This window comes from Aphelocoma coerulescens, chromosome 9 (genome assembly GCF_041296385.1).
Source record: "Aphelocoma coerulescens isolate FSJ_1873_10779 chromosome 9, UR_Acoe_1.0, whole genome shotgun sequence".
Taxonomy (NCBI): Eukaryota; Metazoa; Chordata; class Aves; order Passeriformes; family Corvidae; genus Aphelocoma; species Aphelocoma coerulescens.
In genome coordinates this window covers 3,173,546-3,186,182 of record NC_091023.1, presented here as the reverse complement: position 1 = coordinate 3,186,182, position 12,637 = coordinate 3,173,546, and the positions used below count along the sequence as shown (strand labels likewise).

Below are 12,637 nucleotides of genomic sequence, written 5' to 3'. Positions count from 1 at the left end.
AGGCCCCCTCGCTGAAGGCCCCTTTCGGGCTGCCCACGGTAACGCCTGAGGAACACGGCGCCGCGGAACAGCGGGCGGGCGGGCTCCGGGCGGTCAGGCGGCGCTGGGGACAGCCCGCGCGGGGCCGTGCGGAGCGGGCCGCCATGGCGGGCGGGCGGCGGGGGCCGACGCGGGTCGGGGCCGGGCTGGGCGCGCTGCTCTGCGCCCTCCGTGAGTGCCCGCGGGGGACTGGGCCCTCTGCTGTGGAGACAGGCTGGGAGAGCTGGGGGTGTTCCACCTGGAGAACAGAAGGTTTCAGGGAGACCCTAGAGTCCCTCCCAGTGCCTACAGGGGCTCCAGGAGAGCTGGAGAGGGACTTTGGACAAGGGCCTGGAGTGAGAGAACAAGCGGGAATGGCTTCCCACTGCAAGAGGGCAGGGTTGGGTGCGTTATTGGGTGGGAATTTTTCCTTGTGAGGGTGGTGAGGCCCTGGCACAGGTTGCCTAGAGAAGCTGTGTCTGGAAGCGTTCAAGAAGAGACCTGGAGCACCCTGGTCTTGGGGAAGGTGTCGGTGCCCAAAGCAGAGGGTTGGAACAAGAAGGACTTTAATGTCCCTTCCAACCCAAACCATCCCATGACTCTGGATTTGGGAAGTATGGCTCGGCCAGTGAACCAAGAAACCTCTTCTGCTCTTTGATCACAGTCAAATACTGTTTCCCTTCTGCTGGCAGAGGGTTGGCAGATGAGACATTCATGAGTTATAAAACTTCACTTGTTGAATTTGCCGGCGCCTGTGATCACTGTGCTGTTACACTGTTGGCTCTGTGTCACCTTAGATGTGCAGGCAGCCTGTCGGGACACCACTGTCACACAGGAGCTCCTGAAGGAGGGGTTTCACAGGTGAGTCCTCCCCCTGCCCTCCATCAGCTTAATGTGCCACGTGATTTTCTATGGGAAGAAGCTTCTCTTCCTTTCATGTGCAGCTGTATCACCTCCCTGAGGCGTGATCCCTGAGCATGTGTCAGGAATGTACTAACGGGATCAAGGGATTAACAATCTGTAGTGGAGGGAGAATAGGAGACCCCTTTCTAAAACTTGTGTGGAGGCCATTGGTAGTTCTGAGACTTTAACAAAGACGTGAAACTTCCTTTTGGCCATGGGCGTGGAGTTGGGGTGAGGAAGGCTCGACAGGGAAGTGTGATTGGGATTAGTCGCCCACAGTGTGAGAGCTGCCTCTCATCTCGTCTGAGAAATGTCTCTCGGGGGTCTTGTGCCAGCTTTTGAAGTGTGGGTATAAATGTTTTGCTCCTGTTCTTGTTTGGAGGGACCTGCTGGTGAAGGTAGAGCTCGGGGAGGATGCAGGAGGATGTGCAGTGGCAGCTAGAATGCATCTTCCACCGGGAATCTACGTGGATCCCTACGAGCTGGCAACGCTGCAGGAGCACAATCTGACAAAGGTAATGGCCCCAGTGCAGGGAGATCTGGCATCCACTCAGATAAGGACTCAGGGAGTTGTATTATCTGGTCATTATCTGGCTCGTTGTACCAAGGGGATTAATTCCTGGAAGGAGGTGCCAAGCAGGATCATCCTCCTGGTGTCTCCTTGTAGCTCAGCTCGCTCAGCATCCCCTGGCCCTGTGCTGCTGATATTCTCACACACAGGTGATGTGCCAGGGAGCTGCTGCTCCTCTCTTAGCCCCAGGTGAGCAGCTGTGGTAAAAGGGTAAAAGGAGAAGGTGGAAGGGAAACCCCCAAAGAGGTGCTGGTGAGCTGTAAGTCATGTCCTGTGTGTTTGGACTGAGCAGCTTCCCAGCTTCATTTTTATTCCAGCTTTCTGTGCTGCTTTCCAGTCTTTGCTTCACATTTTAGGTAGAGAGATGTGCAAAGGCTGTGGCTTTTATCTCCTTAGGTGCTTAATTTGGCTGAAACATGGATGCAAAGGCTGTGGGCAGCTCCTGCCCTTGGGATGCCTGCGGTGCAGGTCTGGCCTTGCTGACACACAGCACCTCTGTCTGGCACCTCACAGGTTTGGCTGTAGGCACAGTGACACTTTTCACACGTAGGAATCACTCATTGAAGACAGTCTTGAAAAGGTATTTTGGAACAGCTTAAAGCTGGAATTCCCAACTTGAGCATCCTGACCACAAAATCCAGCTCAGGTTAGAAAACAGAATGGGCGAAATGGTTCTCGATTTCCATCACAACCACACGTGTCTCTCTCCCTGCTTGCAGGCAGTGTTAATTCCTGATGTCATTGATGTGGAGGCTCCTGAGTACTTAGCCAGGACTCTTCTCCTGCTGCTCTTCCTGGAGCCGGACGCGCGCTGTTCCCGCTGCTTCCGAGCCGCTGTGCCCATGCACGCGCGGTACCACCGGCCGGCCGAGGGGACAGAGGAAGCCTTGGTTGTTCTGGAGAGCCCAGAGGTGCTGCTCTGCTGCTGCCACAGTGAGATCCTCATTGATGTTCTTGGGCAGTCCAGAGCTCGGAATGTGGTTGTGTCTGAGATGGAGCTCTTGGGAGTTGCATGAACATAAAGCGGAAAGCGTGGCCCTGATAAAGACCTCGTTGTCTTCCTCACTGAGTGGTGCTGCCTGGCCAAAGGCAGGGGGTTGTCAGAGCCTGCTCTGTGTTGTGCTGCTGCCATTGTAGCCCTGTGCTGCTTGGGCTCTTCCAGCTGGAGGACGTGGCAGTTGTCACGATCTGTGTTTGTCACGATCCCAGCAGGGCCTGGTTTACCAAAGGCCCCCTGCTCTGACTGCATTTCCCTTGGCAGCTGGAGCTGTGCAGGGTGTATTTAATAGCCACTGGTGTATTTAATAGCCACTGTCACCTGTTTAGAGTAATCAAAGTGTTCAGATGGTTTCTCACACTCTGTTGCTGCATTCCCTTTATATAAAGGGGGAATGTAGGAAGCTGTGCCTGAAGCTTGGAATGGTCAGAGTCTCAAACTGATGAAACAAGAACCTGATATCCACTGACAGTGAATGTTTCAAGTTATGTGAACAATGAAATCCTATATTTTTGGTACAAATTTTGAGTCCCTTCACAAAATCATTCCTGCCAACTCAAGCACACTAATGATTTTCAACTCCTTTTTCTTTACTTGTGTATCATTTGAGCAATGATTTTCTGGGATAAACACAGGGGCAGGCAGGACTACCCAGTCATTTAAAATAAGGATGTTAAATCTTCCTGGGTTTCTGCCACATTTACTACTTACAAGCAGGAAAACATTTATTATTAATGGAAAAGGATTTAAAGTATTGGAAGGGAGGTCTTTTATGTGCTGACAGGAGGCCAAGAAGAGAACTGGAAGAATGACTTACTTATTTGGGGAAAATTCTAGCTATGTGGCTAAAGTTGAGTGGTCTGCAGGCTAACCAGGAATTCTTTGCCCTGTTAAGGACAGAAGGGCCAGGTGAGATTCTTTCTTGGGTACCTGCTGTATCAGGAAGGGAAGAATTGCAAAGTTCACAGCAAGGACTGCCCAGCATCACTTTGACCATGCAGAGGTGTTTCACCACTCGGCTCCCAGGGAGTAGATTCTGTCGAGCTGTTGTGGTGGAAAAGATCCCTTATTTGGAAAAAAATCTTGGAGGCCAGGTTGCTTATCCTGCCTGGCTCCTGGTGATGCAGGAATGCCTTCCCTAGGTCACCTGTCTGCAGAATGCTGGGAACCTGCTGAAGTGGATGCTCCCTGCTCACCTGACGACACCGGTCCCTGTCAGTGGCACAGCACAAAACACAGACCTGTGAGTTCTCCTTCTGGTTCTTTTTAACAACTGCTGCCTTTTTTCTGTGATTAACACCTTTCACAGCACAGGAATTAATCAGTAAAAGACTAGCTGGGTGGTTCCCCCTTTGGCAGGCTCCCTTCTCCTTTCTGACTGGCTTTTAGTGGGGGTCATCCTGCCCTTCTGCTGTGTTTACAGTCACTCTGTGCTCTTCTGGCCCTTTAGTGTGGCTGCTCTCCTGACCTTTTTTTTTTCTTTCCCCTACTTGGAATCCTAGGATATAATTGGCACTGGTCAAATTAAGAAAAGTCTTCACAACCTTGGTGCTTTAGAGGAGTAGCAAGGTGGAAAATGATGATCTAACTAAAGTAATGGTAAAACTGCAAAGATTTAAGGAATAGCATCCTAATAAAAAAAGGCCACTCCTATTTGTTTGGTTGTTATCTGGTTGGGTGAGTATTTAGGAAAAGGTGAAGTTTCTTATTGTGTTCAAAACCAAGGAAAGTTGGGTCTTTAGTGTGGCCAGCAACTGCCTTTGATGCTCAAAAGTGCCACAGTAGTGTACAGATTCAGAAATTAGACTAATTCATATAATAAAATAATCTGTTGTTGTTGTGACACATTTGCCTTCCTATATTTAAGTACCTGCATGCCATTGGGACATCTGTAGCTCTTGTCCATAAATGTTTTGGAGCTTCCTGTATCCATGAAAAACCAAATAATTTTTCACTTTGGAGAAATCTGTCTCCTTAGTGATCTGAGCTCACTGTGGGAGCTGCTCTCCATGCAGTATTCCATACACACCCTCAGTGGCAAGGCTGGAGTAGGAGCAGAGATACAGGGATACAGATGGCAGCAGATGCATTTCCTGAGCTGTGCAGCACAGCAGGGGCTGGCACTGTGTTTGCTGTGACTTAAAGGGGGTGACCCATCCTGGTTCTGATACTGAATCTCAGAGGAAGCCTTAGCCAAGGGCTAATTAAATCAGGGTCTGGTTCCTAATCCTCTCAACTGCAGTAATAAAAACAAACAGCTGGTCAAATGTGTGTTATATATTTATTTTCCTTTGTAGGCATATGAGGAATTGATGCTGAGGGCTCCTGTGGGGCTCAGGGAGCACAGTTCCCTGGTGTGTGCCCTGACCCTGCTCACCACGGGGCTCTGCTCTGGCCTGATCCTCGCTGCTGCCTGCAAGTACGGACACTTCTCCCAGTGACCTGAGGAAATATGGAATATCTGACCTCCATCCAGCAAAACTGACTGGATGTTACACTGGATTCCTGAATGGATCCTACTCTACTGTTCTTTATGTCTTAGGGGGTGCAAGGATTATATTATAATGGATTGTAGTTCCTTTGGCTCATAATGCTTACAAATGCCTTCCACGTCCCAGGAGACATTTTGGATGTGTTGTCGATATTCAAAGCAGATGGAGGGTAGGAAAAAGCCTCAAAAAGCTGAAAGCACTGCTGTGGGCAACGAGGCAACAGTCAGGAGTGGCTTTGGAGCTCCTATTCCCTCCTGCTGGCCCAGAGTCTGCTTCCAGTACAGTGCTGCCTCTTGCAGAGTTGTTTGTATTTCTTGACTCAGGGATTGGTTATTAAGGGTATGAAAAACATTATTAAATCATTAAAGTCTCTGAAGTTTCAGCTTGTTGTGCAGGTGGGTTATGTATACATTTGCAAAGAGACATTCTGTGCATACCTTGGACAGGTCAATAATCTCTCCCATTCTAGTAACTGAGGGGTTGGCTGCTCTTGGTCAAATTAGAATCACAGAGTCATTAAGGTTGGAAAAGCCCTCTAGGGTCATTGAGTCCAACTCTTCCCCCAGCGCTGCCAAAGCCACTCCTAACCCATGTCCCCAAGTGCCACATCCACACATCTGTTAAATCCTCCAGGGATGGGGACTCCACCACTGCCCTGGGCAGCTGTGCCAGGGCTGGACAGCCCTTCCCAAGACGAACCTTTGCCAATATCCAGTTTAAATCTCCCCTGGCACAGCTTGAGGCTGTTTCCTCTTGTCCTGTCCCTTGTTTCCTGGAAGAAGAGCCCGACCCCCACCTGGCCACCCTCCTGTCAGGGAGTTGTGGAGAGAGAGAAGGGTCCCCTGAACCTCCTTTTCTCCAGGCTGAACAACTGGGCAGAGTTGAAAGTGTTCGAGAATATTTGAAATTTCACCCTATTCCATGAGTGGAAAGAGACCCCTTGGAAGATGAACGTGAGGGACAGGATAGTGACTAGAAGCAAGTATTTAGAAGATCTACATTCAGTCTCCAGGACAGCTGATAAATAGAAGGAAATGGGGAGGAAATTACCTAATGGAAGAGCCGAGAGGCTCTGGAGCGGCAGAGCTCGGGTACTGTCCGCAGTTGTCAGTAGGTGGCACTGGGAGCCCACGGTAACCCCCGTGTGGAGAAAATACATTCTATTCCCCACAAACTTCGAGTAAATTAGTCAAAGCAAGTAATTTGGGCGAGTGTGTTTGTGTGAGGGGTTGAATGAAAATTCCCTTCAAGGGCTCGGTGTGCAGCCTTTCATCGATGCCCAGCTGCAGCCTCAGGCTCCCTTGGGCATCTTTCTCCTGCTGGAATTCAACAGAGTGAATTCCTTGTGACTACTTCCACGGCAGGTTGGAAACAATCAAAGAGAGATTTGGGCTGTTTAACCCTGTCAGCACTGGGACCAGCACTGTAGCACTCGTCTCCTAGTGGGATTTTTAACTCCCAGAGCTGAGTTTGTTCCCGTGCTCTGTCTTACGTAGGTAGCTCCATGCTGTAGCCTGCCCCTTGGAATGGCAACATCCCTGATTGCCAGAGCTGAGTGACAGGACTTCATTGCTTGGTTTTTAACAGCAGGTAACACCTGAAAATCACAGGTTGAATCCCTCAGCTAAATCAATCTCCCTGACAAAACCTAGGGAAAGGGAATGGGAATAGGAATGTCTTCTGGGCAAATGAGGAAAATTATTTCAAGTGGAAAAAAAATGGAAGTAAAGTATATATCAAGATTCCCATCAATCAACTTTTCAACTGCACTTAAGTAATTGATTCTGATTACTGTAAACTATGAGAGGAGTGGCACAGCATCACAAGGGGTGGTTTTTGTTGTGACAAATATTTGCTGGTTTTAAATCCACAGCACTTGTATTACAAATACAGCAGACACATTTTTCCTTATAAGCTGTAAATAAGTCTGATAACTATAGCAGTGTTAATTACAAAGGAATTTGGTAGTGAATCTCTCTCTCAGAGCAGAAACTGCTGTCACTAAGCCAGCACAGAATTTAGCAGGTGTACCATGCAGGAGGATTCAAGTGCCAGCCCCAGAGGGATCACAAAGATCAGAGGAGGAGCTGTAAGGCTTGTGCAAAAATTCTGGCAGTTTTGGAGACAGGAATGAGGTGTTGAGGAGTTCTTGGCAAGAAAGCACCGCTACAAGGGTTGGACACAAACATATCCATCCTTAGTGTGTGTAAGGACTGAATGAGAGCACGGAAAGAAAAGGGGATGGGGTGTTAAAGGCCGTGTTGGGAATTAAGGCTTTCTGAATCACAAAGAAATGGACTTAACAAAAAAAAAAAAAAAACCAACAACAAAAAACTCCTCCTAGTTTATTTAAAAAGCTGTGCCTGGGGAGGGAGACAGAAGGATGGGGGGGGGGGGTCAGGATTCAGCAAATGGAGCTGGATCTGAGAGGGGTTGGAGTAGGAGGCCGAGGCAGCACGGAGAGGAGCCTCCCAGGGATGGGGAGAAGAGGTGAGGGAACGGCGAAGCCACAAACCTGCTGCGGATTCTCCAGGGGTGATGCAGAGGTGAGTTAGCAGCGGCTGAGCTGAGTCAGAAAGGGAAAATAGCGAGCAGGGAAAGAGAAGTGAAAGGACGGCTGTGCCCGCAGGGGGTCGGAGCCGAGCCACCTCAGCGCCACTTGGGAATACCGGTCCTGGAAAATGGGCAGCTCTGTAGGGACAAGTGTTCTGTGGCTCTGCAGAGGTCCTGTGGGGATTGAGGGAGCAGAGAGCCAACAGGTGTTGGCTGGAACCCACAAGCGGGGAATTCGGGTGTGCCTGGACCTGCAGGGAGGATTGAGGTGTCCACGGATCCGTTCCCCCAACACCTGGGGAAGAGGAGCTGCCTGCTGTGTGTCCTGCTCCTTCCGAAAGGAAAATCGGATGTTGCTTCAAACCCGGCTGGACGGAAGGAGGTGAGATCCAGCCCCCAGGGCAGGTGGAAGCTTGGAGAAGTCATGTGGAAGATTAAATGGATCACAGGAATTTTGGGGGAGAAGCCTTGAGGGCACGTACGCTGCTTCTCCAGGTGTGTTCCTACTGGATTCCTTGGAAGCTGCGAATCCAGCTGGGAGCTTGTGCCACTGGAAGTGGCAGCACGGAGAGCTGCTGGGTGTCCTGCTGCTGGGTGTCCTGCTGCTCTGTCCTGCTGCTCTGTCCTGCTGCTCTGTCCTGCTGCTCTGTCCTGCTGCTGTCACCAGTGACGTGACCCCCGCGCCAGATGGGCTCTGAGAGGGACCCAACAGGTTGGTGGCAGGAGGGTTAATTTTTTCTCTGCTGTATCCATAGACAAAACGAGCCCCTTCCAGTGCAAAGGAAGAGAGAGTGGAGCACAGAGGAGGAACATCAACAGTTTGCCCAGAGAAGCCGTGGCTGCCCCATCCCTGTAGTTATGTGTTAGGAAGTGTCCAAGGCCAACCTGGTCTGGTGGAAGGTGTCCCTGCCCATGGCAGGGGGTGGAAGGGGATGAGCTTTAAGGTCCTTTCCAACCCAGGCCATTCCATGACTCCACAAAGCCCCGTGGTGTTCGGATACCTGCACACTACTGGAGCAGGGTGGGCTGCACCTCCGTGAGCCAGGACAGACCTGGAGGAGACTCTCAGACACAGCAGGAAGCCCCCGTGTGGGGCTGAACTGGTTTTCCTCACAAAATAAACTCTCAGTTAAGCACCACAACACGGAAGTGAGGGCGGAGGAGAGCCAGTTTAGATGGATGCTGGATTTGATGCTGGGTTTTTTAGGGTGGTGGCCTTTACCCCCTGCAGCTGGTTGTTGTCCACAGCCAGAGAAAAATAGGAGATCCAAACAGCCTAGAAAAAGAGAAATGTTATCCATAAAATACATATTTTTATATAAAACACTATCTATTACATGCTATATAATATATAGAAGATATGTATTATATAATAAATGTTGCATTTATTATATGTAATACATTATGCATAACATTCATTGTATGTAATATATATTGTATACTATATGCTATATGTATACTGAATAAGTGCATTTTATATATACACTATATATTATTATATCACATATAATACACGATATACATAACATTTATTATAAAATGTTATATAAATATTATTTATGTATATCATATATATAATTTTTTACTGCTTTCAGGCTCTTTTATTTTTCTCTGACTCTGGCCCAGAGAAATATAAGTTTTTTTATATAAAAATAGATATAAATAAATAACCATCAATTCTAGATTTACCTTGTAAGGCGCGTCTCCCCGCAGCAAGGAGCGAACTACAACTCCCGTCATGCCCCGCGGCACGCACCTTCCGGCGCACGGCGGGCGGTGCCCCCGCGGCGGTGCCCCGCCCCGCCCCCGCCCCCGCGGGCTGTGGCCACGCGCGGCGGTTCCGCTTCCCCTCCGGCCCCGCCGCCGCCGCCGCCCCGCCGGGTCCCGGTCCCGCCGCTGCCCCGCTCCGTCCGTCCCTCCGTCCGTCCGCCGAGGCGGCGACGCCGCCCCACCCGGTGAGTCCGCTCACACCTGCCGGCCGCGCCCCCCTCCCCCCCCCCCCCCCCCCCGCCCTTTGTGCGGCCCCGGCCGGGCCGGGCCTGCGGCGGGCGCGCCCGGGGCGTGGATCGCCCCCCGCTGCTTCCCTCGCTCTCCCCCCGCTCCCTCCGGCCCGGCCCCGCTGCCCCTGCCCGCCGCGGCCCCGCGGCTCGGCCCCGCTTCCTGCGGGCCCCGGCGGGCTCCGCCTCGGCCCCCGCCTGCGGGAGCGCCGCGCCGGGCGCTGCGTTCCCCGGGCAGCGGGGCCGAGCCCCGGTGAGCGCGGGGGCAGCGCGGCTTCTGTGGCCGCCGTCATGAGGAAGTGCGGGAGAGCCGCGCACCGGGCCCCGCGGGCTGTCAGAGCCCCGCTGGCCCCGGCGGTTCGCGGCCCCGCTCTTTCCATCCCTCCGAAAAGCTGCTGCTCCCCGGGCCCCGCACCCGCCTGGTTTTACAGCTCCCTGTGTTTCTGCCTCGTTGCTGTGGCTGCTTTTTGTGTTTATCCCGTCAAAGGCAAGCAGGATGGGTTAGAATCACAGAAATACGGGATGGCTGGTGTTGGAAGGGACCTTTAAGCCCATCCTGTCCCACCCCCTTCTACTAGCCCAGGGTGCTCCAAGCTCCGTCCAGCCTGGCCTTGAACACTGCCAGGGATCCAGGGGCAGCCACAGCTTCTCTGGGCACCCTGTGCCAGGGCCTCACCTCCCTCACAGAGAACAATTTCTTGCTAATATCTGGTCTAAATGTGCTCTGAGTAGGTTAATGGCCGTGGGGAGTGAGGAGAGTAAAGTTGGATTTAGCCTGGTCCATATGGCAACTGCCCAAAGGCTGATTTGGGAGCAGAGAGTTCATCAGCTGCTTTCGAGGAGCAAGGCTGGGCTTTGCTGGAGACAAAATAAACCAGTTCACGAGCTGCCCTACAGCCAGTGGTGTCTGGATATGTAATATAAACATTGCTTTGGAGGTCCTGCAGCAATAGCAGTGTTTGGTGCAATTCAAACATGGTATATTGTGAAGTTTTTGTCATTTCTGTCTTTCTCTGGTTTTGCGTTTTTTTTGCTGTTTTTTTAATACTTCAGAAAGCAGGGCCTGCTCTAGAGAGTCTGGGATTTGCTTTGCAGTTGGAGCGTCCTCATAATGTGAGTCCTGGGGTGGTATCTCCCTGACAAAACCAGGGATTAGCTACTTTGTGCTTCAGTTTCTTCGTTTTAGAGACAAAAGTAATTAAACTTACAGGTATGTTGTGGAGGCAGGTTAAAGCATATGTTGCCAGGGAACTGGTTTGTCACTATAGACTGAAATAAAATAGGAGGAAAGTAGAAATACAAAAATGCAAAGTCATTGTTTTATGAGTTTTTGAGTAGAATCTTAGAGATAGTAGGAGCACTTTAAACAAAATGCTCTGGATAATGTATTTTAGAGGCAGGAAGCATCTCACTCTAAAGTTCACTGGTTGGGTATTGCACTTCTGGAGGCCAGAACAGAAATGCTTGAGGGAGAGTAACTTGGATTTTCTGTGCTAAGTTGCATATGGAATTGGGCTCATCTTTGTACAGATGCGGTTGTTAAAACAAAAATATCAGGCTGTTAACTGTGGAATATTGGCTCTGTCTGTATATTTTGCACTTTTTATCACCATGCAGCATATTCAGTGCATCTGAGGCTTGTGCTCTGCTGGGCAGCCGCTTGCCAGAGGCTGATTTAGTGGGATGAAATTTGTGCTGGGATACAGCTTGGACCTTTGGCTGACAGTGGGAGTTTATTCCCGAAGGCACCTGCTCATGCTCCGGGCTGGATGCTGGGGTAGGTGGGTGGATGCTTCAACCACATAAGGCAGCTCCACTCTTGGGCATATTTTAAATTAATCACCTTTTAAAATCCCAAGTGTGCTTGTGTTGTTGCTCAACATTTTGGTTGTGTTTAAAGGGGGAAATTGTTGAAGCAGCTTTGGTTTCAGAGTAACTTCAGAATTAAGGGTATTGGTTTTGTTCTTGTGACAGGAAAAGCCATAGGGACCCCAGTCTAGGTCTGTGTGTTTCTAATAAGATACTTCTGCTTCAGAGCCCTCTCATCTGTCTTGGGTTGGTTTTGTTTGGGTTTTTCCCCCTTTTATCTGTTTTCTGCATGAGGAGGTTTCTGGGCTCTGAGGTTTGTGCCAGTATTTTCTTGTTCCTCACAACACACACAGTTACTGACGTGTCTGTGAAGCAGCTCTTTGTTCTGTGAACAACCCCGAGTCACAGAGGCTGCTCTGGATGGCTCGGCCCAGGGACAGCACCAGCAGAGCTCCATGCCCTGGCTCACACACCGGGACATGGCTTTGGAAGGGAGCTGAGTCTCCAAGGCATCCATGGGGAGATGGAAGCAGAGGCCTGGTGATGGGGAGAGCAAGGGGAAGGAGGGGATGTGAGCAGCCACACACCATGGATTATGTTCATCCTGCTTGCTGCTGGCAGCTGGGAAAAGGCCAAAGTAAGGTGGTTGTGGAGCTTTCCCTTTTCCTAGAAACGTGATCGAAGCAAAGGCACTCCTTTGGGCTCGGATTGATTCAGCACGGCTGTACCATGCTCCATTTTCAGTTTCCATGCAGGCACCTCCCTCCGAAATCGAAATGAAATGTGGCTGTCTGGCCCCGGGCTTAGAGGGCACAGTGTCCTCTCGGAGGGGTTTTTGTACCTGTCGTGCCAGGGACTGAACCTTTGCAGGTGCCTTGAATGTTGCCACTGCCGAGGTTGCTACTTGCCCTCCCAGAGATAACCAGTCACTGGGTGCTAGGCTGGCTCCAAGAAAAGATAAAAGTCCACCTAATGCAGAGCTGGATTGGTTCTGCCTCTTGGCAAGGGCAGCTTGACCAGGAAACAGCCATGGAGGAGGCAGCATCTCCTCCCAGCTTTCAGGAGTAGGTGGGGAAGAGAGAAGGAGTCCAGAGCACTCACCTGGGGGCAAAGGACAAGAAAGCCTTGGGCAGGGCACTGGTTCATTTTAGCAAGGAAACACTGCAGTGTTCCCTGCAGGCATCAGGATTCTTATCATGCTGTGCTTTCCTGTGTCTTGAGCTTGATAAGACTTTAGAAAGCTCTTATTTGCAATTAAATGCAGGTGGTAAGAGGTAGTAGATGTTTTCAGGTGAGA

The 12,637-nt window shown here is 50.7% G+C and overlaps 2 protein-coding genes across 2 annotated transcripts in view; both read left to right on the top strand.

The window, feature by feature from the left end:
• Window positions 1–113: 113 nt before the first annotated feature.
• Window positions 114–5,363, top strand: PIGX (phosphatidylinositol glycan anchor biosynthesis class X). The gene is made up of 6 exons (XM_069024496.1): window positions 114–210; window positions 816–879; window positions 1,304–1,436; window positions 2,212–2,425; window positions 3,632–3,732; window positions 4,787–5,363. Exons 1-6 carry the CDS (start codon window positions 144–146, stop codon window positions 4,928–4,930), a joined length of 723 nt encoding a protein of 240 aa, XP_068880597.1. The 5' UTR covers window positions 114–143; the 3' UTR covers window positions 4,931–5,363.
• Window positions 5,364–9,351: 3,988 nt separating this feature from the next.
• The window catches only part of PAK2 (p21 (RAC1) activated kinase 2), a 46,433-nt gene continuing 43,147 nt past the window's right edge, over window positions 9,352–12,637 (top strand). Inside the window, exon 1 of the mRNA XM_069024976.1 lies at window positions 9,352–9,489. The gene's annotated coding sequence lies outside the window, so the exon portion shown is untranslated. The remainder of the gene's footprint in view (window positions 9,490–12,637) is intronic.

Bases quoted from the DNA above. Each gene is read 5' to 3' on its own strand.
- PIGX (XM_069024496.1), top strand. From the start codon at position 144: ATGGCGGGCGGGCGGCGGGGGCCGACGCGGGTCGGGGCCGGGCTGGGC. The intron at 1,437-2,211 runs GTAATGGCCCCA...CCCTGCTTGCAG, and splicing joins AGGAGCACAATCTGACAAAG to GCAGTGTTAATTCCTGATGT. The intron at 2,426-3,631 runs GTGAGATCCTCA...TGCCTTCCCTAG, and splicing joins GCTGCTCTGCTGCTGCCACA to GTCACCTGTCTGCAGAATGC.